Raw genomic sequence first — 27,106 nt, forward strand, 5'->3', positions numbered from 1 at the left:
AGAGACAGACAGACAGACAGACAGACAGACAGACAGACAGACAGACAGACAGACAGACAGACAGACAGACAGACAGACAGACAGACAGACAGACAGACAGACAGACAGACAGGTTATGATGATGAAGACGATCTATACCTGCGTCTCTTTCCTTTTCGTTGTAGTGTACAGGGTGTCCCAACTATCATGCACCAATATTTAAAGATATGCGAATGTCACGTAGCTGGACAGAAACGTAATGTTGTTTGCCGTCGCTTGAAGATACTCAGATTATTTTTTGCACTCCGCCTAATTACATAATTAGTGTTAAATAAATAATCAACTTGTCCAATGTTATAATCGGACGAAAAGTGTTAATGAGAACATAGTGGGGCAACAGGAAAAACTTCCGATACGGCTTTCTGTTGCTCAATACGCGCTACATAAAAGCGTTTTTCCAAGCGTGAAAAAAGCCCGCGAATACACGCAAAGTTTTGCTGCGCGACAGGCCGCCCGAAAGCACTTTGCGTGTATTCGCGGGCTTCTTTCACGCTCGGAAGAAACACTTTTATGTGGCGCGTATTGAGCAACGGAAAGCCGTATCGGAAGTTTTTCGTGTTGAGCCACTATGTTCTCATCAACACTTTTCGTCCGATCATAACATTTGAGAAGTTGAATAATTGCATATTACGATATGAGGCGGAATGCAAAAAATAATCGACGGCAAACAACATTACCTTGGTTCTGTCCAGCTACGCGGCATTCGGATATTTTTAAATCTTGGTGCAGCAAGATAGTTGGGACATCCTGTATAAAGCAGCGCCATTCAACCGGCGGCTCATATGGCTTGGCCATATGAACCGCGTTTCAGCGTTTGATTGCGAGCGGTGATTATACCATCGCGCGAAGCTGTAAAACGGCGCTTAATTAGACACGCAATAGGCGACCTCACCCGGTACATTAGCGGGGCCCCACAGATAATTATACAAACGACGCAAACCAAACTGAACGTGGCGAAGCGTAGAACTTCAAAATTTCTACGGGGATGTGAGCAGTTCAGCCAGATAGCGAACGAGCGGCTTTTGTTTCCTTTCTCACTGTACACAGCGCGGATATGTACACTGGATGGCATTCCGAGATAATGCGTTTAGATGTGCAGAAATGGGTATGGACTTACACATTCAACGTTGATGTGCCTCCCTCGAGCAATATGCTAAGGAAACAGCCAGATTGCTTTCCAGAGGCTGTAGTGGCCAAACACAGATTTCCCACATAAAAGCGTTCCTAAAAATGTGCTCCTACAAAAAAAAAAAATCACCGAGGATTACGATGCTCCCTATGCGAAATTTGCGTGCAGCATCTATACGCGTTTCCACTTCGCGATACGCTGACTGGCGCGGACAATCTGTCTCGTGCGGCACGCTGCAAACGGAGCTAAGTGTGGCGCGACCGCCTCGCTAATCGGGACATCGCGAGAGGTAGCGCGTGCCGGGTGACACGTGGGCGCGACTCACAGCGGTCGCCGCAGACAGACTTCCGCTCATGCAGCGCTTTGTTTCCATATATGGTATCCGCGGACACGCGCTCGCAGCACGCCATCGGTGAACAGACGACGGCGAGCTACTCTGGCGCCACCTCGTAGCGGTCGTCGCCGCAGAGCCCGTCTTGCGAGGCACTGCAGGCTTTTCTCGTCATCCCTTTCGCCATACCCTCCCCTCCTCCACTTTCCGCCTCATGCTTTCAATGTATAGCCTCCTCCTCCGCTTTCTTCCTCGCGCTCTCTTCGCTATGACCGCCTTTCATTCAGCGCTGCGCCCGGCGTTCGCTCTTTCATCTTTCGGTGCGCTCGTTGACTCGGTAACGAGGGACGCCGACGCTCAATGCAGGAACGGGTGCCTAAGAGCTGCGCTCTAAAGCGAAAAAAAAATAATAAAACTACTTGAGCGTACACTCTGCCCAGATTGTGGCACTGAATTTTGTTAATTAAATCACATGCTCTGGCACTGCCCTGTGTTACAGGATTTTAATCGAGAAGAAGACTGGACGAAGGCCATCACAGACACCACACAAGACGTCCAGCTCCTGGCTGTCCAGAGGGCCCGTGAACGAACAGAGAGGCATGGCCTCTCTGTTCCGACGTGGGACTAGCCAACGACTGGGTGGGGGCCTACCTAGCAGGCCCCTTGCCTAGCTCCTCAGGACCCCAATAAAGTTATTTACTACTGCTAGTATTAGTAATACTGCTAGTACTGCTACTACTAGTACTACTACTACTACTACTACTACTACTACTACTACTACTACTAGTAGTAGTAGTAGTAGTAATAGTAGTACTTGAGCATACCCATATTAACATATCATTATTGGCCTATTATCATCATATTAGTATACTAACATATCAGGTATGAAGCCACAAATCAAGAATACGAATTCGGCGCTCCTGCTCACACTGCTCCCGACTGTATACAGTTCAATCTAAACCTGGAAAATTACGGGATAATGGGAGTTGATATACGTATCACCAGATGCATACATGTTCCGCCGAGTTGAACTCCACACTCGAGCTTTTTGTCTCCAACGACGCGCGCAGACACGCGCTGACCTGCACAGCACGCCGACGAGGAAAGTGAAGGTGTGTGTGGGGGGGGGGGGGGGGGGGTGAGTTGTCGCGACAAAGGCGCGCCGGCTAGCGTGATTGATTGCTTGGCCGCGCCAGCAAGAAGAGCCTGCGCGCCGAGGGCACTTTGTCGCGCCCGCATAGTATGCATAGAGCCGCCGCAAGCGAAAAGGGCTGTTTGCACACGCCACTGAGAAGGCAAAGAAAATGAAGATAAAAAAGGCGATCACTACCCTATATATATGCACTCCCTCCGCGTCTTCTGCCCTCCTTAACCTCCCGTCGGTGGGCGCAAACTTCCGCGTCTGTTAATGACATGTGGGACCGCTTCGAGACTGAGAGAGATATCTTTTCCCACCGTACACACACAAACGCACGCACGCACGCACGCACACACACACACACACACACACACACACACACACACACACACACACACACACACACACACACACACACACACACACACACACACACACACACGCACGCACGCACGCGCGCGCACTTCCCGATTGTTTTCTTCTCGCCAGAGGAAGCGCTCCGCTTACCCGAGAAAAAAAAAGGCTTTGTACCGAAACCTTATATCACCGCGCGCGTCAGCAACTACATAATTACGTTCTGCGAGCAGAAACACAATACAGTCGAGCGGCTTCGCAACGAACGCCTATACAGCGAAATTACCCGTATAGCGAAGGAATAACTCTGTCCCCGTTCTATTGGAAGGCGTGCGGAGCGCGACCTTTGCAAGACCCGCATAACGTGCGATTTCGGAGGCTCCCTGCACTTCGTTATAAACGCATTTCGACTGTGCGGGAGCCCGTGTCATCCTGCAGCTGCAGTGACGAAACGAGGCAGCACGTTCCGGAGTAGGCACGACGACGACGACGACGACGACGACGACGACGACGATGATGATGATGATGATGATGATGATGAAGAAGTAGTAGAGGGAGGCGCGATCGCCCATTGCGCGCTGCGGATCCTGCCGCGAAAGCAGTTCCATGCACTCAGTCGGCGCCGCGCGGAGGGCGATCAGGGGCGGACAATGGGGGAGCCAACCTCCTTCTGGTGCATGGTTGACTGACGCCCCCCGTAGCTTTCGCTTCGCTGCGCGGAACTTATAAACGTACACACCGCGTTATGTGTGCGACCACGCCGCGCGCGAAACTGGGCACGTTCGAAGAACGTACAGGGAATCGCAAGCAGGCAAAAAAAAAAGGGGGGGCGAAAATAAAAGAAAAACGCGACAAAACGAAAACGCAACACACATGTATATTCGTAGCGAGGGTCTCGAATCTGGCAACATTAAGGTCATTAAGTATACAGCATACGGAGGTTTATTAGCCACGTGCCTGGTCTTTTAAGTTCACGTGTTGCGTGACGCCATCGGGAAGCAAAATAAGGGGGTGTTCCGCATCCAACCGCCACGGCTTCAATGAGTGGCCCTGGCTAACAGTACTCCAGTGGCTAGATCCAGTATACATAAATACCCAAATTAGTGGAAAACGGATTGACGGCCGTCCCTGTAACACAATTTCGTAGTGCATTGCACGCGTAATGCGAAGGTGGTGGGCTCGCCTGTCACCGGCGGCAAATTATCTTCTCGTCCCGCTTTCATTTTCATTTGCTTTTCCACTATTTTCTACCTTTCAGTTTCAGCCACAGCGAATATTTCTCCGATGCTTTCCTTGGCTTGATTGTCTGTTGGCTTTATAAGGTCGCGATTTAACAAAAATCGAGCCCCTCGCGGTTTCCCTTCTCTCGTATATACAAACACATACAAAAACAACAGCGCGAGCGCGATAGATGGAAGAACAAAACAAAGACGAGAGCAAGAGTGCTCGCTTTCAGGGCATCTGGTGGAGGGCACATCAATGTACTATACAGCGCACCCACCTCCTCAGATGCACTGCTTAATCGACGATGCACGTGGATTTCAAAAGAATCGGCTAATTAAATAAAATTCCTTTTGGGACAACAAGTGTATCACTGATACACTACTGCGCAGTCCGCATCGTCGATCACGCGCATCAATTCGCACAACAGCCGGGTTTTCCAGCCAGGGGACAACCGGGCAATATAATTTAACGGCATTTCGCAAAAAAAGAGAAGGAAAAGAAAGAATAAAAAAGGACCACTGCAGTCTTGTACGAATTTACGCGTCTACCAGTCGCAGCTGCATATTATGGCTGGAGCGAAATTTGCGCTCCCTCTGTACGGCACGCGCAGTTTTTTTCCGCAAGTCCGCAGTTCTTCCGGAAGTACGCACATGTGGAACGCGTAGGCGTACGAATTTCGGCTTATACGCTGCTCGCGCGGACCCCAGTGCAAACCTAAATTTGTGCGCACCCTTTTGCGGCACGTGTGCAGTTTTCCGCAAGACCGCACGCCTGCGGAAGGCCGCGGCGTGCGGACTGAGCGTTATATAAATCGACCCTAAAGATTCACATTCCGTTCCCGTTCGTCACCGCCACCCTCTCCCCCCCCCCTCCCGCCCCCGCTTTACCCGCCGCCAAAAACAAAAAAAATAAATAAAAAAGCGCGCAGCCATTTACGAAGAGACGCAAATGGCATCGCGATACGGATCCGACTCGGCTCCGACCGGATACGCGTGAAGTGGCAGCAACTGTACGTTTCCAAGTGCGAGCAATTTTCTGCCATGGTCGCAGTATAACACGATGGGACTGCACCGGGGCAGCAGAGAGGGGGCGGGAGAGAGAGAAAGAGAACAGGCTATAACTCCGCGCCGAAATAAACGCCACTTCGAAAAAAAAAAAAATGAAACGGACATAAACGACGAGCACGCCACCTGGCGTGACACGCGCGGAACTTGCCGGACCATCCACCGCCGCACACCATCATCAGCACTCGCGAGCCTACCGACGCATCGGCAAAGCAAAGCAAAGCAAAGCAAAGCGGGAGAGCGCGAAGCGAAGGCAAATAGGCGCCGAGCTTTGCACAAAACTAACACCGCACGCACGATGGTCACGCGTGTATATATAACGGCGTGGTGCCTGTGTCGCAAAAATAAAAAGGTGCACTTTCACACGCCGCATACCGAGATTGGGCAACGTAACGCGACGACATGGGCAATCCGCGCGCGCACCTATAGGTGTCGCGCAATCACCCGCACATACGGGGCACCGGGGAGGCATCGCTGCAGCGGCGGCGGCCGGACGAAGTGGCCGCGCCCAGCCACATTTCGACACCATACGCAGCTTAGAGCGTGTATACAACCCGCATGCATGTAGTATATATATTATACGTGGGGTGAATACACTTTGTGTGTGTGTGTGTGTGTGTACAGTGCATAAACTACGGAGAGAGGTTGCACATAAGATTGCAGCCTCTTTCACCCAGACACGGCCCCATTCTCAGTATATCTATGGTGGGTATACGAAAATGCTACATCATTGCACTACTGCCCGTATTTGTACACTACATTGCGCGTATAGCATGATCGAATGGCGAGCAAGAATTACTGAAGCAGAGGAGGGGCCGCACAGATATCTAGCAGACGCATACAACAATACGTATATTATATGCATATTAGTATCTGTATAGCGTTCTTTACCTGTACACTACAGACGCATATGCCATAGAGTACGCAAGACGGTCCGCATCGAAGAGCGGCGCGGGGCTGTCTCGAGCGTACGTATACTAAACGTGTAACATACGTTTAGTAGTATACGTATATTATACGCATCGCACACTAAAAATCGTACGCACCATATAGTACACCCGACGCTCCGCCCCGAATAGGGAGGGGCATGGGGATGTCTCCGGCCCATCTATATAGTTCCCCGAAACAGCACGCCATAAAACGAGCTCTTGTGTTCTTTGCTGCGTATACTATACAGATTGCCAGGCTGGCGCATTTCCAGTCTCCGAAGAGCGGTAAACCATACCTTGGACCGCAAACACACCGGTCTGCAGAACACGGGGGGCTGTTCCAGCAAAAAGCCTAATGTCGAGAGAAGAATGGCCGGACTGCATGTGTGCGCACGTTAAAATGATGCATATACTTCGCGTGCCTCTCGGGTCATTTTGGTACAGGGGGAGAGCTATTCACGAAGCGTTTTCCTTTCTTTCTTTTGTCCTGTCATTCTCTTCTCGTTCTCTCACTATTCTCGGAACATGCGTTGAACGTGTCTGTGGGGTTGTTCTATACACTGACTTATGTACGTTGTTCTGTGATGCCGCCTTTTTGGAGGATAGTTGGTATTTGGGCAATTAGCGCGAGTTTTGGAGCGGAGATTAAACCGTTCCGAGTAGGCATTACATGGTTTTTGAAATTGACGCAAACGCGGTCAATGATCACGAAAAAAAGATAAATAGAGAAAGAAATAACGAGATTTAGACAAACAAGAACCTCATTCGGCTGGCTTAACCAAAAAGTGACGTTTTTTTTTTCTTTTTTGTCGCACGAGGGTAAGTTTCGGCCAAAGGGCGTAATATCATTCGCATGCAACGATCACCTACGCTCTTTAGAACGGCAACGACAAAGTAAAATTCAAATGTTCTTTTTTTTTTTTAACACGCACAACTGAATGTCAACTGAATCACTGCACTCGCGGCAACGGGAACGTCATCCCGAGGGTCGTGACGTCACAGTTCCGAGAACCCAGGCGCTTTCCTACACTTTAGAAGACGCCTCGTAACACGTAGACGCAGCAGATCGACAAGACAACGCGGCAAGCTCTCTGCCCTGCTGGGAACACATCACCGCAGAGGCGATGACGTCATAGCATTAGCTCCCTGATTGTCTCGAGCGTGCAGAGACTGAGCCTGCTTAGCAGTGCTCTGTCTGTAATGGCCTCGGTGAAAGGTTTATTGCGCAGCAGACCATATAGATCGTCACGTCAGGCTTCTTTTTGTGTTTGTGTGTGTGGGGGGGGGGGAGGGGGGGGAGTACGCAAAACCCACGCAACCGGCCGACAGCTTCCCGTACGTCTACAGGACGTTAATAGAAGAGAAACGGACGTCCGTGGGGGACGACAAAGGATCGGATGCAGTGATCAAACGAGGCAATGCGCGGGCGTAGGAAGGAAAAGGGTAGCCGAGATGTGGGCGTATAACTGGAGACATTGAGTTTCCAAAAAGAAAGAAAAGAATTGATTAGAAGGAACTCTGGCGTTATATGTAGCGTATATATACGAGGTTTGCAAGTGCGATGGATCAGCCAACTAGAGCAGGGTGGTACACTTGGATTTGCCCAGAAACTTTGTTGTTCCGGCTTCGAACAGCCTAACTGTGACCGTACAAAATTTATCCTTCTTCAACGAAATGTTGCGTGATATGAATGCAACAATTCGCAATGGCGATGCGCGTGCCAGAAAAATACAAATTTAGAAACGTAAGGCGTAACGAAACCGTGCCACGAGGAAATCGTCCGAAGCCAGAATCACAAAGATTAGACAAATCCACCGTATGACACACCCATCATAACCACGACAGTGCTCCGTCTAAAGTCGGATACAACTCATGTTTGAAGTGAAGCCCCACCCACTCCCTCATAACCACCGGCCAGTGTTCCTCCGCGAGGCTGCAAATAGTTCGTACTTCAGGCTTTCCCTGTTACCTAAATAAGGCGGTAACCACAAAAAACAAAATTACAAGCGCGTAAGTTTGTACGCTTTCGCTCGTCTATTAGAGTGAAACGGTGAAATCCAAATTCTTTACTGAACTGAAATAAAACGCCTGCTTCGCTGCAACTAGTTATTGTCAAGTTTAATTTCAGTTGGCGGTGAAGTTTCATGAGTAAAACGGAGCCAGTAGGGAGATGAATTGTACCGCGGACTTTTGGAAAGTGATACACTTTGTCCGTGTCTGTTGCACACCTCATCACTTCCGCCGATGAAAAGACTCTTCAAGAACAGCGGAACTCCGGAAGTATCAAGTACGACGCCATCTTGAAATGGCCACATGACGACCATTTTGTTCGCTTCTGTGATTGGCTGGCGGAGTAACGACCCCGCGCGGTGCGTGTGCCTTGGTTGCCAACTGCTGTTTTTTTTTTAAGCTGTATCCTACTATAGAAATTTTTGTAAGAAATTTTGCGTGACTAGAGCGTAGCCTCCGAGATCGCAACGAGCGCCGCTGATATCTCTGAGGTCACGGCTGGAGAACCCTGGGAGTTGCCTTTGTGACAGAGAAGAATTAGACTACACAATGACAGTGAAGCGACGACGTATGCGAAGGCGAATCGGAGCGATACATAGAAAGTAGCCATGATCAGTTCGCTGCCAGTTACGCCAAAACTGTAAAACAGAAAGATGACGATGATGGTCGATGGCGTTTGTCGCAATGACGTTTTTTTTTTTTTTTGTAAGGAATTTTTAATAAAGAAGGTCACCGCTAAACTTACCTCACTATTTAAAGCGAGATCAATTAGCCAAGCAGTAAGTGAGTCTTTCGTAACGATATCCGCAAGGACCAACTTTCGCCAGCAGTAACACGTCTTAAATATATATCTGCGTAGCCAGCGGGTCCTTAAAACTACGGCCGTCATGTACAGCGGCGCCTTCCGATCCTAAACTATAATGCGACGCTATTGGACGGTTTAGGGGGACTATGCCGACCGACCGAGACGAAATGGTGTCCAATCCGATTCGAGTCCGCTATTCGATTCGCATGAGCGCTCCTCCCTGCAGAAAAGTGCGCTGCTCTTGCCGATGTGGGTGAAGACAAACCGACGCGCTAAGCAGCTTATGTACGAACGTGACCCGGCGATCAAAGCCGACGAGAGCGCGCGTGCGCAAAATATTTTTCCCTTATTTATTTTTTTTTTCGCACCAAAGAGTAGGTGAGTCACAAAAAAAGGTCAGAAAGGGAAGCGCGTGTCATGGATTCAGATAATTTTATCCCCTCGCTTTAAAATGTGTGTGTGTGTGAGACAGACAGACAGACAGACAGACACAGACAAGACAAGACAAGACAAGACAAGACATGACAAGACAAGACAAGACAAGACAGACAGACAGACAGACAGACAGACAGAATGCTCAACTTCAGCGAACCCTACAGAAAAGAAGAATCCAAAAGTCCCACATCCAATAATCCCATATGAACCGTACCGCATAAAAAAAACCGGTTCTTTCCCACATTTCAAATGTAGCATTTCTGATATGATTACATGAACGTATGGGGTTACCATAAAAAAAAAAGCCCATATGTTTCCATATATGATACACGAGAGCAGGCACCCATATGGCATACGAGAACATACGCATATTTTTATCTTCATACATTCACATAATCATCCGAAACGTGCCCTACAAGAGGTATGGGAACCTATCAACAGATTTTTATGGGGGGGTGGGGGTGGGGGGGGGCTCATACGTTCATGTAGAGACCACATGAGACTCGCCCCATATGATATATGGGAGCATACGGGTTTTTATATGTGGGATCCCGATATGTTCACATGAGCTTATTGGATATGAGGAGTATGGCATTTCTTCTTTTTTTTTTTTCGACGAGGATTCTTGTAACTCAGAATTCATTTACCGCGAATGCACTGCAGGCTCTAAGCACAGCGAACACGGCTCATCTTCTGAGGAACAACGTTGTGTTGCGCACCACGTCCATCTGTGTCAGCTGTATGCGGTACACTGCATGCGCTGTGACCTCCGAGATCCTCGGCACAATACAAAGAAGACGCTACAACCCGAATTCTAATTCAAGTCGCTTTCCAACGCGTCCAGGATTGTAATGGCACATTACAAACGTGTCATTGAGGGACAATGCGCCTAATCTAAATAAAAATAATAACGATCAATCAGTCAATCCAAGTCGTTTATTAAAGTGCCCAGGAACAACTTCGAGGGTCTTGGTGCTGGCGCACTGGGCAGAACAATGCACAGGAAGAACAATGCAAGCTCATGCATGCACACACACACACACACACACACACACACACACACACACACACACACACACACACACACACACACACACACACACACACACACACACACACACACACACACACACACACACACACACACACACAAACAAATAATAATAATAATAATAAAAATAAATTTGCGGGCTTTGCGAAACTGGCACACTGGGTGGTAATCAAAGACGCTCTAAAATGGAGGGACCCGGGTTAATTAAGGATAGCCGGCGTTCGTTAAAGGGACACTAAATCGAAGCAATAAATCAGTTTAGGCTAATGAGGCATTGTTTGGGAACCCGGCCGGCAGTCATTTCAAGAAATAGTTTGATTATTAGATGAGAAAATGAAGGTCCAAGTATCAGTATTTGAAATTCGCGCCGAAACCCCAGCGCCCGTACGTTAGCATGACGTCAGGGATTCCAAAGTATGTTTTCGCATTTGGGCCGCGTTGGCTGAATAAAGGTTCCCGAAACTTGCCATGTTTAATATTTGGTTCCTTTAGAACACAATGTAGTCAATCTGTGCCGCTATATATAATCAGTAGGCCCTACAAGATGCCATCAAAATCCAAGACGTCACAGCCCCCAGGTGCGGGAACTTAAGCAGGCGCGTCGCCATCCGTATTTCGTTCTTGCGCTTTTTCTGGCTTACCAAACGTCTTATCGTTGTAAGAGTGATGTTTTTAGTGTTGTAGAACCGGTAATTTACTGATGCAGAAGAAATCATTTTTCACTTTAGTGTCCCTTTAACGGGTCCCCAAAGCACGGTAAGTGAGCGTTTCTCTCTCTCTCTCTCTCTCTCTCTCTCTGCATTCTTCCCTCAATTGCAAAGCGGCCACCGGGGACTCGGGAGTCGAACTCGGGACCTCGTTCGCAGCGGCGCAACTTCTACATAGCCATCCGAGCCGTATGCACCACGGTGGGTTAATGGTTGCGAAAGCTTCGAATGGTCGTTTAACCGAGCAAACCGAGATACATCGCGACAAAAAAAAAAAGAAAGAAAGAAAGAAAGAAAAAGTACGCGCTAACGAAGCCGCGGTAACGCATACTGTAAAGTATTTTGCGTAATACAGCTCGACGGCTTTTTTTTTTTTTTTTCTTTTGCGCTCAGTCGAATGTGCCACATAACTAATAGCTATAGCGAACGGGAAGCAGTTTCAATATACGGTAGAACGCTTTCATAAAGAACCGCTTGGGGTCTCCGAAAGAATTCGTTGTAAATGTCGTGTAAAGCACAGTTCACAACGGAACCGGGACAGCGTTATTCCTTCGTTACAGAGGCCATTTCGTTGCAGGAGACATTTGTTCTAGAGGCGCTCGACTGTAAGTTGAACAGAGGAGGTCCGAGATGCTCAAGGTACTTAAAAGCGACGTGCTCTATACTACGCCTGTGCGTACAAGTGTGAACACTTAGGCATGAGAGAGCGAACACTTTGGGCGATATATACGTATATATACAGCGCAGCAGAATCGGCGCGGCATCATTACCCACGGTTCCGACTTTCCCGCCGCAGCAGATGCTGTGATTCATGGCGAGCGCGGCTGCAGATATCGGCGCCGAAGTGTTACCGCCTCCTATCCAGGCGGACTCTAGCAGCCGCCAATGCTTGCAAGAGAGAGAAAGAGAGAGAGAGAAAAAAAAAAGCCAGAGAGGGCGGTAGGGCGTCCGCAATCTCTATCTCCCTCGATCCGAAACGAGAAAAGGCACGCATAAGAAAGTAAAGAGCGTTCGCAAAACTGCAGACACGCACACACGCACAAAACATACAGACCCCCTGACCCCGCCCCCCGCCCCCCCCCCCCCCTCCTCAAAAAAGTCAGCAGCCTTTGCACTTCCCACTCTATCCGACAACGTGTAACGTGCACGTGAAAGCAAGGCCCTGCACGAGACGGTTCCGCTTGAGAAGCAGACGCATTCGAGCAATGTCACGAACACCCACGAGCGACAGTGACTGATGGGGGCGGGGCACCATTACGCTCCCACCCGTGGTCCCATCTCAAAAGAACAAAAAAAATCATCTTCGGAAATGCAAGCAAATCAGCGCAACTCACGCGTCATATGACAACGAAGGTGTAGAAAAGAGAATCGTTAACACACCTTTCGGGAATTCCTGTGTAGGGGCATGGTTTACCGCTGCCCGTAGAGAGTTTGCGTTTGCAAACCGAGAGTTTGCAAACATCTCACTATATATCCTGAGAAAGTATACTCCTGCGCTATAGCCAGTCTTATTGATGCGCTTTACTATAACCGATCGTATAGAACTGCTTCTATATACATAACTGTCGGCCATATCCAACGGATGTCCCTGTAATTCTACGCTCCCGCGGCGTTGCCAAAAAAAAAAAAATTAGAACGAAACAACCTAACGCTTCTCAAAAAGTTTCGTGCGATCCGGAACGGTCACCCGCGAGAGCGTTATTCACGTATGGCATAGAGCACGTACCAGCGCCAAGCAAGAAACGTCCACCACCATGCACACGCATTGAGCGCGCGCCAAAACACGCATCCGCGCCGCATAACAAAAGAAAAGAAAGGGAAAACACGGGATATTAGAAGTTTCCATCGCCTAAAAGGGCAAACGAACCGTACGTCGCATTGAAGAACCGAGAAGACGATAGGCCAGGAAGAACAGCTGGTATTCACAGTACTCAAATGTTTTACATGCGAGGTTCTATACCTCTCGTGTTTTCTACGCTCTTTCTTTACTAGCATTAGAATCACTGGTACTTCACTAGCACTACGGTGTTTCTTACCAGAAGGACAGACTAGGCGACAAGACAGTTATGTAGGAAGGACAGATGGTTGTGGTATTCAATCGTTCTCCTACGGGATCTTTTTTTTTTCTTTTCGGCCCAAAGCGCCAGCGCTGTCCTGCAGATGTCCGATCACCAACTATAAGCTAAAATTCCTGCATTAAAATACGCCACCGCTCAGCTGTATCCGCGGGCGGGGGCCCAGCCGAAGAAAGGGCAACTCGGGCGACACCTTACTACTGATCAGTCTTTGCGTGCACCCGGTGCAACTCCTTCGTTATATCCGAATCATTTCGCATAACGCTTCGCTATAGCCATATCCGAGCTTAGTACTTCTATACTTTCGGCTACGTCCGACGCGCTCTACTGGTAAGCAAAGCCGGACTCTACCCGAAAAAAAAACAAACAAAGAGTAAACAAACTCGGAGGGTCTCGGAAGGCGTATCAGTCGACCCGAAAACGTGACACGAGAGCGAAATAACCCTGCGGCGGAAAGAACGCAGCGCGACCGCCAACACGCCCCCCAAAACCACACGCAGACACGTAAACAGCCTTTTATATACGAGTTGTGGCAGCAGTGTGTGTGTGCGTGACTCCAGAGGACCTCCGGTACGTGGCGCGTGCTCTTGGCATCGCCAAGTATGCGAAGAAAGAAAAAAAAAAACACGAAATGTTTCGTCCCGTATACGAACGTAGGTACACGCGTGCTATCGGTTTGTTCAAACATGAGAAACGCGCTTGGTGTGTCGAGCTCGCGTAAGCAGCTTTGTCGCGCTATTTTTGAGTGCAACAAAAAGTTGTCCACTAATCTAACGTCTAAATTCGGAGCGAAAGTGGTCCTACGCTAGAGGGTCCCATACATATTTCCAGGCGATTGCAGCGTGCCATTCTTTTCGTTACCAAGGTGAACTTATTCCAAACGGCGGAAATCAAAGAGAAACCGAGAAACAAAACTGAAACGCGTCTGTTTGAATATGTACTAGTACAAACTGTCCAGTTTGTGTATACATTTCTAAAATAATTTATTTAATACATACTGCTAGCCTTATATATAAGGCTGTAGTAGGGGCGGGACACGAATACAACTGCGAAAGTGGTATCAAACATGGTTAACAGTTTCTGTTATTAACAATTCCAAATACTGTGGGCAAAGAATAAAGGCAGTACAGACATTTTCCTGCAAGTCATGACATGTGTCAACCGTTCGCAATAAAATTATCTTTTCTTTTTTTGGGGGGGAAAGCGCCGCGAGCAAACACGGAAACGGCCTACAGTATACCCAAACGCATCCAGGCGCACTAAAAAAAACAAAGAAAAAGTAAGAAGAAAGCGAGAAAGAAAGACACCGCGACTCACCCGCCGTATCCAGGGACGGGCCGGCCGAAGAAGGACCACTTGGGCGACGTGGACCGCCGGCCGGTGGTCGCGTCCTCCGCGTCGTCACAGCCGCCCTCTTCTCCGGCGCCTGGACGACGACGAGCGGACGACGACGCCGTGTGGTGGTCGCCGCCGGCGTCGCTCGTCGCAGAGTCCGGGTCCGAGCCCGCGCTCCGCCGGGCCGCGACGACGGACAGCAGGCGCCGGTCGCGCAGCCAGCGCTCCAACACTAGCCTCGACCGCAGCCGCTCAGCGGCGGGCCGCAGCGCGCCGTACAGCTCGCCGGAGGCGAAGGGGAGAGGAGGAGACGAGTGGAGAGGGTGAGGCGGTCCTCCCGCTTCTCCTCCTCCGGGAGAGGGGGCAGGCGACGAGAGAGGAGGAGGAGGGGAGAGCAGCAAGTCGCAGCAGGAGACGAGCGAGTCGCAGCCTGCAAAGTGCAGAATCGGAGAGAGAGAGAGAGAGAGAGATGAGTGTTGGGAAGAGGGAGGTCGGAGAGCCGGAAAACTCCGCAATCGGTGTTCCGCGAAAGGGGGGAGGGGGGCGCAGAGTTTACGTATGCCCGATTGCAGATGGCACCGCGGACGTCAAATCCGATCCCTTTGTTTGACTGGCCAACGGTGATCGAAAGGAAGTATGTGGCCGGAGCAAACGTTTCGACGAGGGGAACTTGTCTCGGTCATTCAAAGGGGGTTATAAAATGTCCTATAAAGACCACCGCTGGGACTACGAGAGACATTTGTAAGGGAGAAAGCTCCGGATTAGTTTTTTAGCCACCCGGGGTTCTTTAACGTGCACCTAAATCGAAATACACGAGCTTCTTTTCCTTTTTTTCTTCTTTTTCGTTTTACCCAACTTGTGGAAAATGTTAGGTCCAGCTAGATCCTTCGTTCCACCACTGTTCATCAGTGTTCAAGCCTTCATCTTCCTGTGTACGTCTGCTGGACTGTGGCCAAGATAATCCGCTGCACAATCCCTGACTCGGGAACTCCAATCGCTTAGAACCCGCAAGCCAGTCTAATGTTTTCGAACGTATTCTGTATGTTCTTTTCTTCCTCTCTCCCTTCCTACGGCCTTCCTTCTTTTCAAACAGTTCCATACGACTGTCGCATCACCTCTACATGAATAGTAAGGCAAAACATGGGGAATCACGAAAGTGCAGACGGAACGCTTCAGTAGCGTGGGCGCGCGCCTACGCAGTAATCGCCAGTTGTACTCCCTTAGAAGAGCAACCAAACCGTTCCTTAAATGGCCGTCAGGTCCATTTGAATAACTGCAGTTTGGCTTCACGGGGGGTACTGTCGTTCTTAGGACACACGCAGTGCCACGGCGAGTGCCGCTCGTGCGTTTGTGTGTACTTTCCCTTGCAATGTTCGTACTTGCTTTTGTACTTTGCCTTGCGTACTTTGCCTTGCAGTGTTTCACCGCAAACGGCTCTGCCCGACCGAGCCTGCTGGTACTGTGCTTTTACCGAGACAGGCCAACACAACCGCGCACTAACGACCCTGGCGTAGTGAGCGACCCCGTCATCAAAGCACTTCTCTTTATTTTTCTTTATCTTCGTTTTTTTTTTCTTATCACTTGAAAAAATACAGCGATACCGGAGGAAAGCGGTGGTTATCCCTTCCAATCCTCGAGGGTGTCGTTTCCCAGCAGTCCGGGGGTTCACTAATGGAAGTCGCGGATCTGACACCTCCGATGCGCGTCGTTTTTCTTTCTTCTTTTTTTTTTGGGAGGGGAGGGGGGACCCAGCTGCAGGAGCGTCAAGCTTCACTGAACAACGATCACAACAGCCAATGCAATAAAAGCATAAAGGGAAAAAAAGCTACATACACGGACTTCTGCGAAATGCAACCACGAGACCTAGCTCTCTAAAGAGACAGAACTACGCATAACAGCACGAATTCGCGACGGTGCCGAATTTTATAGGCTTCAAATATTTTGAAAAATGCATGAGAAGGTTGCAGTCACGGCAGATGACGAATGAACGAACGAGCAGTCCAGTTAAACCAGTAAGAATAACAAAAACGCGCCAGGTTTCGACTTAACACCACACGACGTACGTAAGCAAGAGGAAGACGACACATATAACGTCACCTCACGGGGCGTAAATCTGTAAGAAGTCAAGTTTGCGCACGTTGCTATTCCATTTTACCCTTTAGCGCACAAAAGACACAGGGACAGCGCAGACAGCGCTTTGTCTACGTCTGTCTACACTGCCCATGTGTCTTTGGCGTGCTAAAGGCTAAAGAGAACAAATCTGATCAGCGACACCTTTTTTCGTCAATAAAATAGGCCAGACGCCGTGCAGAGTGACAGAGGGACAAAAATAACTGTGAAAACAAAAGAGAAATGTAGATGGCGCCAGACTGTCTTCTTCCTTTTAGTTCGCAAACTGCTACCTCGCTTTTGCGCAGAGCTATAGGTCGATTGAGCATGGTGAAGACATTTGCTACGAATTACTGTCGACACACTAAAAGCAGTTGAAAACTAAAGAATAGGTAAACCGTCCAAACACTTATTCAATAATCCACAAAACAACGCGCAGGGCAAGCAAACCTACGCACCGTTCGCAGGAAATACCGCCTGTAAAGCGTGCTTCTCTAATACAAAAGTCAACGACAGGAAAAGCCCGCTTTACAAAAAAAAAAAGTGCTCAGGGCGGATTGTCTGGAACCCCAATAGCCGCGTCGAACGCCACAATGTCTATCTATTTTTTGAACTTCCTTGTTTCTCTCATTTCTAATGACGCACAGTAAATGTCACGCCCGTCTAGCTCGCGCCTTTACTTCCTGTTCCCCCCTGAATGCCTGAAAAGAAAAAGAAATAAAGAAACTGGGGGAGGAAGCAGACGCGGAAGCGAAAGAAATGAAACTGAAAAATCGGCGAGAAAAAAAATATTACCAACGCAGGGGTTTCTTTCGAAGTGGGCGGGGTTTGGACGTGGCATACAGGGCGTCGCGGTCTCGAAAAACCGAATGTCAGCTGGTACAAACCGTCGAATCCGCGGGCCGGGGGGGGAGGGGGGCGGAGGGGCTTAGATAAGGAATTGATGGGGAAAAATGAAATAAATAAAAATGAAGAAAAGAAACGCGTTTTCACTGCCAGTCGGACAATCAAAAACCAGGAGGTGCAAAAAAAAAACATCGAAAGAAAATAATAAATGCCGGACGCGAAGGAAACAGCCAAACCGTGCACAAGCGAAACATACAAGCGAGCGACCACCGAGAAAATGCGAGGCGAGTCTGGAAATGACTCGCTCTCCCAAAACTGCACCCACCCATAACGACATTGCACACACACAACACACGAACGATCGAAGGCTTACATATACTGCAGATTCCTCTCAGTCAAATTTGCACAACACGCACACAGCCACGCTTCGCATATAGAACTCCCTTCTAGACGACCTTTTAAAATCCTCGTCTCGTTTTTGTTTTCCTCCTTACTTTACTTTCCGTTAGAAGAAATACGTAAGAAGCACGTCGAAAATGAGATTTACGAATTTCGATCGATAGCTACACTGGAGTGTGCACAGGTGAAAGGTATATACGTTTTTGGACCCGACTGCTTGCACACACACAACACTTTCATTCACAAACTGACATGGAATAGTTACTTTTAGTTATTTTGCGTTGTCAAACAGATACACTGGTTGTCTATGAAGATTATCCTATTGACTTTTCATTGACTTCCTCAAAACTTCCTTCGAAAAAACACAAGGTACCGCGTCTTGTAAGGTCTCTGTCAGCGGTCTTTACTCATAATCGTGTGCACGTACAACCGTTGTCTTGTGATTTTATCTACCCACTTCTCATTGAGTTTTCGTGTCGCCAATCTCCTAAACTTCTCTCGGCAAACTCAACGAATCAGGCCTTGTAACTCCCCTACAACAGCTCTTTACTCGAAGTCGCCTCAACATGCGCTCGTCTAGTGACGTCTACAGACTTTCCATTAACATTTAGTCGGAATCTGCTAAAATTCGACCGGGAAACTCATCGTGCCATGTCATGTAACTCCCTTTACTCGCAATCACCAACAGCTTCGCTTGTCCAGTGATCATCTACAGAGTTTCCGTTGATTTTCTTTTTTTGCCATAGCCTGCTAAACTTCTCACGGGAAACGCAACGTATTACGTCTTGTAAATCCCTTACAGCGATTTTACTCACAATGGTCTACCAATACACTCGTCGTCAATTGATTACCAATACTTATCTTATTGACTTTTCATTGCGAGACATTCTCCTAGAGAAGAACGACGTGTTGCAACGTAATTTTATTATAAGCGGTATCACAAGCGCCTAAAAACACACTCGTTCTCTCGAAATTAGGAACAGACTTATCATTGCCTTCTGCTAAACTTTCCTCGGAAAACTAAATTTAACATACAATGCCGTGTAAAATAACTCCTCCACGTGAATCTCACTCACTATTTCTTAATGTCATGTGGCAGTCTCCATGATTACATTAAATTTTAAATTTCTATAACAATTTGCAGCCCTCTTGCAAAAAGGGTTGTATAATCGTATTTTTAACGACTTTGTATTGTCAGACTTTATGTGGTAAATTTATAGTGTCATCACACTACAGAACTACTTATAAGGGCCAAATGACTTCCATTCTAAACTCATTCACTATATTCAGACATCGTACCAACCTTCTGTTGCCATCGACGCACTCCGGCTGTGAAAAGATCATTTGCTGAGATTTCGTCGACATTATGCTGCCTTCCGCGAACCATTTTTTTAGGAGAGAAACTTCAGCGTGTTGACTTTCTATTGACTTTTTGTTGTCCTCCCACAACCTGCCCGCCCGTGCCCTGCTGAATGCCGATGAGAGGGCTCGCAAAATCTCCCTGGACACTCAGCCAACATTTAAAATAAAAAATAAAATGCAGACGAATACAGCGGAATAAAGTGAATAGAAGTGAAAGAGTCGAGGGGATGAAAGACGGCGGCGGGGAGTATAATAAGAAAATGTAGCTTAACGTGCGAAGGAAAAAAAGAAAGAAAAGGTAAGAGGTCCTAGAAGGACAACGACCTCTCTTCTCGCGCTACTAGGGCGCAAAGTCCGTCTTTCGCTGCCGCTTTTCTTTCACCGCCACGACGACTCGCAGCGTATAAAGAACGGGTAACCGCAGTAAAAGAAAGAGAAAAAACATATAAGGAAGCACCACGTTTGCGATCGCCCCCCCCCCCCCACCCCCGTCACGTCCCTTTACTTAACGACCGGAAATAATAATAACACACCCGTTCTATACGTCTGCGAGCGTGAATACGGACTGCGGCCGCCTTGGTTGTGTCCATAATCGCCCTTCTTTTGCTCGCCTATTAAAGTCTCCCGAAGGAAAGGACCTGCCGTCCTTATTCTTTCTCCGCTCTTTCTTCGCCAGCGATCTTTCATTTTCTACTATGGAGCCGAGAGTATAGGTACGGTCGTAAGTTGGATTTTTTTTTCTTCTACCGGAAATTGCGCACAAGGCGAAGAGGCGTGGCTATACGCTTCGCGTTCAATGACATATGGGCACAGATTCGGGTTATCCAGAAGGCGACACGTTGAACGGGTTTGGCGTAACGATCCACTCTGAAACGCTAACGATCTAGCTCGAACAGAATTCCTTGTCTGATAAAGAATTAGCATTTCTATATTCTTAAAGCGAAGCTTTCTTTGCCTCTTCTTTCGACTTTCCCGCTGTTGCTGCTGTGGCTGCTGCTGTCTGGCCCGCCGCGTCGGAGGATGGTTCAGAGCGTGTGTATGCATGAGAGGAGCGAGTCAGAGAGGAAAGGCGGCGCGAAAAACTCGTTTGGACGCCACGGCGTCGAATGTACCCAATGCCCTGTGGAGCTTCTTGGGCATCCCCACATCAGCCTCTTGACAGCTGTCCGTGACCCCCCTCAAAAGCATGGCAGAAACTGCAGCGCTTCCCTTTCTACTAACGTGCAAGTCCAGAGGGGACTTAGGTATAACTGTAGAAAAAAAATGGACGAAAAGAGGCAGAGGGGACTTAGGTATAACTGTAGAAAAAAAATGGACGAAAAGAGGCAGTTACCATACAAGAGGAGAGGGGGAAGGCGACGTGACAAGTCAAGGAAACCTTACTACTATACGACAGCGGTTGCGGAAAAACTGGATAAGCTTAAGCTCCAGGTACGGTACAGTACGTTCCTGCTATTTCCAAAAAATAAACATTATGCAAATATGTCAAGCCGACAAATTACGCAGGGCGTACAGAAACAGCGCCGCATTAATTAAAGCGCACCGTAGAGTCCAGGCGACACTACGGAAACGGTCAACCGCCAAATCAACATTTCTGTGCCGGCCGCGGTAGGTTTGCGGCTATGGCATTGCTAGAGACCGTGGATTTGATCCCATCCACGGGAGCTGCATTTCGACGGGGGGCGAAATAGAAAACGCACGTGCATTTAGTTTTTTGGGACACTTTAAAGAGCATCACGGTGTTAAAATTAATCCGGAGTCCGCCGCTACGGCGTGCGTCACAATCCAATTGTGGTTTTGGCCCATAATCCAATTCAAGTTTGATACTTCTGCCACGATGTGATGTGCAATGTGACGCAATGACAATGCTCAACCCTCTCAGAGGTTGTGAAATATGGCACTCGACAATGCCTCAAGCAAACACCTCTCCCTATGTGTTCTGTGTACTACGCAGACAAACAGCAGTGGTGCCCACAAGGTAACGTTTAGCATCTAACACTCTCGTGTTAGACTAAGCGTTGAAGAAATTAAGCTTTCGCGATCGAAACCAACGCTAATTATCGTCAATAAAAGCAAACAGCACAGAAAGCTTCGCTTACATCGATTCCCACAGTGCGTGGGATCTGCATAATTTTTTGGTGACGGACAACCCAAGAATTCGGAAGACGCTCTCGACCACGAAACTGCACCCCCACACTGCGCCTCCACACTCCAAAACAGTTCCCGAGAGACCGCGATATTTGAAAGGCTATCGCCTGAGCAGTGACGTCACTGAAATAAAGAAACGTGATTGGCGGGCGCATCTATATGGATTGAGTTGGACAGCGACGTATTCGGCGCTACATCGTTATTTTGCCGCCGACTAAAGCAGCGACACACGCGTGCGATAAGATTGGCCACACTGGATGTTAACCACGACAAAGTTGTTGAAGTAGCTGTCGATGTTGTAGCCTGACATGAGCAGTGAACCCCCCCCTCCCCTTGGAGGCGAGCTCCACCACTGGAAAAGCTGGCGCTGCTGTAGGCGTGACGTCGTATGAGGGATGACGAGGACACGGCGGCCGCGTCGGCTGCTTCGGAACCGCCAAATAAGCGAGCTGAAAACGAAAGTTTGAAAGTCCCACCTGCGCTGCGGTTATGATTAAGTGGGGCGGTTTTCCTGCTTCGGGTGCGTGCTTGACAACACCCGAAAGCCCTACGATAGGTAGTGGCTGCCTTTGAAGGCGTCCAACATGGTATAGGCTACTGCTCGGTGCAGCAGTGCCGGCCGTACACAACGGAGCCCCGGTGATCAGCCTTCACACGTACTCGCAGGACAAGAAGCTGCGCGAAGCTTGGATCGCAAAACTTAGAACCATCAAGCAGCCGTCGGCCACAACCTGGGTGTGCAGCAAGCACTTCCGCGAAGAAGATTTCTGATACGGCGTCGGGGTTGCGATGTTCGGTGAGTAGCATGCAGAAAGCGCGCACTGAGACGCTCGCCCGCGTGCGCTGCCCGGGTGATGTTATGAAGCATGAAGCTTTGGTCTATGAACTTGTTGATGTTAGATACTGGCAAGTTCACTGAATTGGAAAGAGAACGGCAACAAGCACATTAAAGAAAGGCGTTGCATACGCTCATGCTTGTGTAGCACCAAACAATGATATGTATTGTTAAGAAAAAATGCATCGAGAAAAAGAAGCAGCGGGTAAATGCTCGCTGACAAGACCCATAAACATACAATGCGACGCAACTTGCGAAATAATGACATTAAATCGTCCAAGACTTTAAAGAAAAGAAAGAAAAAAAGATTGAATCGTCGCGGTGGGACATCACAAGTCGCCGCCGTAGGCGTCGAAGCCCCTAGTTACGACGAAATTACTTTTGAACAGCTCTGACAGCGTCCACGCAAAAACGGTTGCTTGATGTACTGTCAAATGCTTACATGCTGCGGCCTAAAACTCAAGGCACGGCGCGAAAACGTGCTCGCAGCGAAAGCGAAACGCTGTGCGCGGACATGCACGCAGACGCGCAGTCGGTCGCCGTGAACCCGTGCGATCGCTGCATTGAGGCTTCGTTCCGTTATGCTCCGTTCGGATATACAGACAGCCCGCTATAAGAACATATTTCACATATTTCGCATAGTTCGCTCTCAACGATTACCGACGTTTCATGCAAGAGAAGTCGATTCGCGGACTCCATCGCGGCGACCGCGCGCTGTGGGCGTTCACTGTACATATTCGGCAAAGGTTCCCACAGTCTGTAAACCATTCTGTGCTTTCTGTTGCCCAAGATCATTATTTTGATAGTAAAAAAAAACTTCCTTCGTTTCGAAATTACTCACAGAAATACCCAGGAGGGCTCCCGCGTGGTGTTTTTTTATTGAGCGCCGACAGCCAAACCTATGAGTGGCGCGCCACCTTATCCCTCAAGCTACGCATAAGCGAGGCGCTTAATTTCGACAGATGGCGGCTCCGTAAGTCCTCGCCCCCAATAAAGGTGGTCTTCGAAATAAACGGCCGCGAGTTGGCACAAAGTGTGTCCAGTTCCTTCCGTGTTCGTCCTTTTCTGCAACGCGCTGTACGATATACTGTTCTTATGTGGATAAGCACCAAGTCCAAAATAGTAAAATTAGTCAACTGCAATGAGCACTCACGTACAGTCAAACCTCGTTATAACATAGTTTCATCTGACAAATAAATAGCTTCGTTATACCCTATATTCGTTACAAACATATACCTAGCTGTTGCACTAACAACGGTGAGACCATTTTACTTCGTTATATCCCATAATTCGTTATTCCGTGGTCGTTATATCGAGGTTTGACGGTACGTATAGCACACGCAATTATATTTAGCATACGGGCTACGGCGTATATAAATAAGCGCGTTGCCACAGGTCCAGCCAGATGCTGTCTGGTCATACGAGCCGAGGCGCGCGGTGTAGCTACCGGGCGCAATCGGTCACCCGGTTCGGGTGGTAACGCTAACAGCTTATTTTAGCACAGCGTATGTAGTAGGCAGACTGTTAAATTCTGAAGCCTACTTTTAAAAGTACGCTTCCCTCAGTCTGTCTTAAATTCCGTGATTGAGACCCTGCTGCAGAAGTTGAAAGCTAACGCGCTGCCAGTGTGAAAACGCACTCGAAGGAAACGTAGCGTGTGAAGCCAGAGGTAGGCCCTCATGTACACCGTGTCAGTCATAATCTCAAGGTTAACCAGATAACCATATATGTCATTTCTGTTGTTTTTTCAGCTCCAAACGAGTTGGCTCAATTGTTGCACCCGGATCACACGCGATGGGCGGCGGTGATACCAGAAGCAGTACGCTCAACCTTTCAGACGCTGTGTTGAAGGGGTGGTATATGAGATATTGCGGCAAGTCCTACATTGGACAAACGGGACCTTGCATTAATGACAGACTGAGGGGAAAAAATTATGGGGCTTTACTTGCCAAATCCCCGATCTGATTATGAGGCACGCCGTAGTGGGGGACTCTGGAAATTTTGACTACTCTTACGGTTGGCGTGTAACACCCCAGGCGAAAAGTACGCTCAAAGACCATGCCTAATCGAAACGGAGGATGGATTCCTAACTCGCTATGGTTGTCTGGAGTGGTTGCCGGTCTGGCAGGCACCCCGCAGAGATGACAGACCCCTTTGTGTGTGCAACCAAGGGGAGCACCCTCTCCGCGAACTGTCCAACTCTAGAGGAGAACGCTTTCCACGAACCAGACAAGATCCCCGGGTTGCTACCAGCAGAGGCAAGCACGTGAAAACGTCACCTGGGAGAAAGGACCAGCCGCCTACGACCCCTGACCCGCGGGTTGCCGCCAGCGGAGGCAAGCAAGTGCAACGTCGCTTAGGAAAGTGGGAGCAGCCGCCAAGCACCGAAGGGACTCAGTGCACGTCACGTGACGTTGACGTGAGCAAGATCCCGCCTACGATTTTAGTGGGCCTATTTAAGGGGCCCTGCAATGTACTTTTTCAATTCATTCATTCTCTTCTTCGTATCCTTCACCAACCATTGAATAAACAGCACAGGTTTCGCACTAGAAATCGTCTCGTCCCTGCCTGGTCGCCATGGTCCACCGGACGCCTGCAGCCCGCCTACAACGCCACGCTACCCAATAGTAACGCCGGTCGAGGTTCGAGAAACAGGCGTCGCAACACCACCTGGAGTTCTTGAACGTGCACCTAAATCTAGGCACACGGGTGTTTTCGCATTTCGCCCCCATCGAAATGCGGCCGCCGTGGCAAGGACTCGATACCGCTACGTCGTTCTTAGCAGCCCAACAGACTGAGGGTGCATGCAAATAGTATTGGTAAGTGTGACAAAGCGCATCTTCCTGCGCACTGTAAGGCCTGTCGATCGTTGTGCGGCATACTTTGAGCAAGTATTGATTCTTGGCAAAAGTAGGGACCAAACTGCCAGGGTGTTGTTGGAAGCTTTCTTTATTAAAAAGAAATGGACTGATTGTGCCAGGGATACATCAATCATTCTGCAGAAATGTGCCTTCTTCAAAATATGTTATCATGACCACGCATAGTTCCACGTCACACCTTGGCTCTCTGCGCACGCGCGGAAGTTGTCTGTTTCTGTATGTTTCTGAGGCTGTCATTAAACAGTTGGCAGTTTCGCGCTTCACTGTCTTTTTTCTGTCCCCTTTCATTCATTCAAATAACTTTAATGAATGCCCTGCGATTTCGTGGATTGGACCTGGGCCCCGCCTTCACGAAATGTATTTCGCACCACAATCAAGTATACATTCAAGTATAGTATACCTTGTGGGGATGCGTGACTGTCACGCGTTTCCTGATATGTTGTTTTTCCGCATAGCTCTCGTCTTCTGTAATCCGGCTTCGCCGCGTGGCTTGATGCCCGCGGCATTCGGTGTGGTTGAAGCGCAGTACGAGAGATGGCGCGAGTGTAGCGCTGCTAACGCCACCTAACGGCGGGGTTACTTTGGCGCGGAAAGGAGAAGGCTCTTCCCCTGGTCTGGTGCGCCAATCTATGCTTATGCGAGACCGTCTCGTGAGGCCTCGTTCGAACGCGCCACCATTCGCATGATCGTTCGCGCGAACGACCAGGCGTTGGTGTCCAGCATGGGGCGAACATATTCGCTCGTCATCCGGTCGCGGTGAGTCGAATTTCCTAGATTTGTCGCGTGCCCATCGGCATGTTTTGTGGATAGCAACTCGGTTAGCAGGCAATGATCTATGAAAGGTGCAGTAAATGCCTTTGTGATTGTTTGCACTACTGTGTTGTCGTTTCTTTTTCCAAGAGCACGGGTTAGAACCCCACAACCCATTAAGTAACTTGCCCAAGAATAAGTCCTTTTGGAAAGCTACAGGTGCCGTAGGAGTACTTCTTGTTCAGCTAATTGGCGATGCATAGCTATACGACAAGGGCCGCAAAATTAACACAGACGGAGACAGCGTACAAGTTGCATGGTAGTGGTGCTCATCCTCTCTCCTTTGTCTGTGTATGAGTTCATTTGCGTCCCTTTTCCGACAGCTACAGGGGCAAAGCTTCTGCACGTTAGAACGCTCTCGTTTTTTTTTTTTTTACCACATACTGAACCGGCATCACTTCCCCGTGCGACGTTTCGCATTTGTCCAAACGCAGGAAAATAAAAAACGTAAAAAATAAGTTAGATCTAACACTCGCGGTGCTGCCTTTTTCTTCTTTTTGTGCTGTAGATAAGGTGCTTATTTTTTTTTTACCAGCGCTGAACTAACGCGGATAAAAATGTGGGACCAAAAAACGTCAGCAGCGTTTTCTCTTGGGTATGCTTCGTCCCCGTAACTCGCCCTTCACTGTCACAGAATATGGTCCGCGAGTACCAGTTAAATTTCTTTATAACAAAATTGCATAAAACGAACCAACTTATATAACGAAGGAGACGAAATTCTCCATCCAGAGGGATTTAAAGGGGGAATCATATTGGGGAGTCTATATTGCAGTACACGCAATACGCGCAGTACACGCAACATAACGAAGTAATGGATATAACGAAGTCATTCTGGCTCCTTCTTCAACTTCGCTATGACGAAGTTTTACTTGGCGCTCCAACACAGCTGAGCGTCGTGTTCGACAAGAGAAACGATGCGTGTAATTAAGGCAAAAAAATAATAACGTTCATGTGTTCCGCGAGTCTTCTTCCGAGGTCAATTAAAAAGAAGAAAAAAATAACAGAAACATAAGGATAAATCAGACAGGGAGGTTGACCAGGACTGAGCCCGGTTTGCTACCCTGCACTGGGTAGAAACGGGACAAAAATATT

The 27,106-nt window shown here is 48.7% G+C and overlaps 1 protein-coding gene across 1 annotated transcript in view; it reads right to left on the minus strand.

Annotated features, from left to right (window-relative positions):
- Positions 1-27,106, minus strand: part of LOC142588087 (apoptosis-resistant E3 ubiquitin protein ligase 1) — a 95,214-nt gene that overhangs the window by 53,762 nt on the left and 14,346 nt on the right. The window contains exon 3 of the mRNA XM_075699548.1: positions 14,609-15,056. Within this exon, the coding sequence (XP_075555663.1) occupies positions 14,609-15,056 (448 nt within the window). The remainder of the gene's footprint in view (positions 1-14,608; positions 15,057-27,106) is intronic.

Source organism: Dermacentor variabilis, chromosome 7 (genome assembly GCF_050947875.1).
Source record: "Dermacentor variabilis isolate Ectoservices chromosome 7, ASM5094787v1, whole genome shotgun sequence".
Lineage (NCBI taxonomy): Eukaryota > Metazoa > Arthropoda > Arachnida > Ixodida > Ixodidae > Dermacentor > Dermacentor variabilis.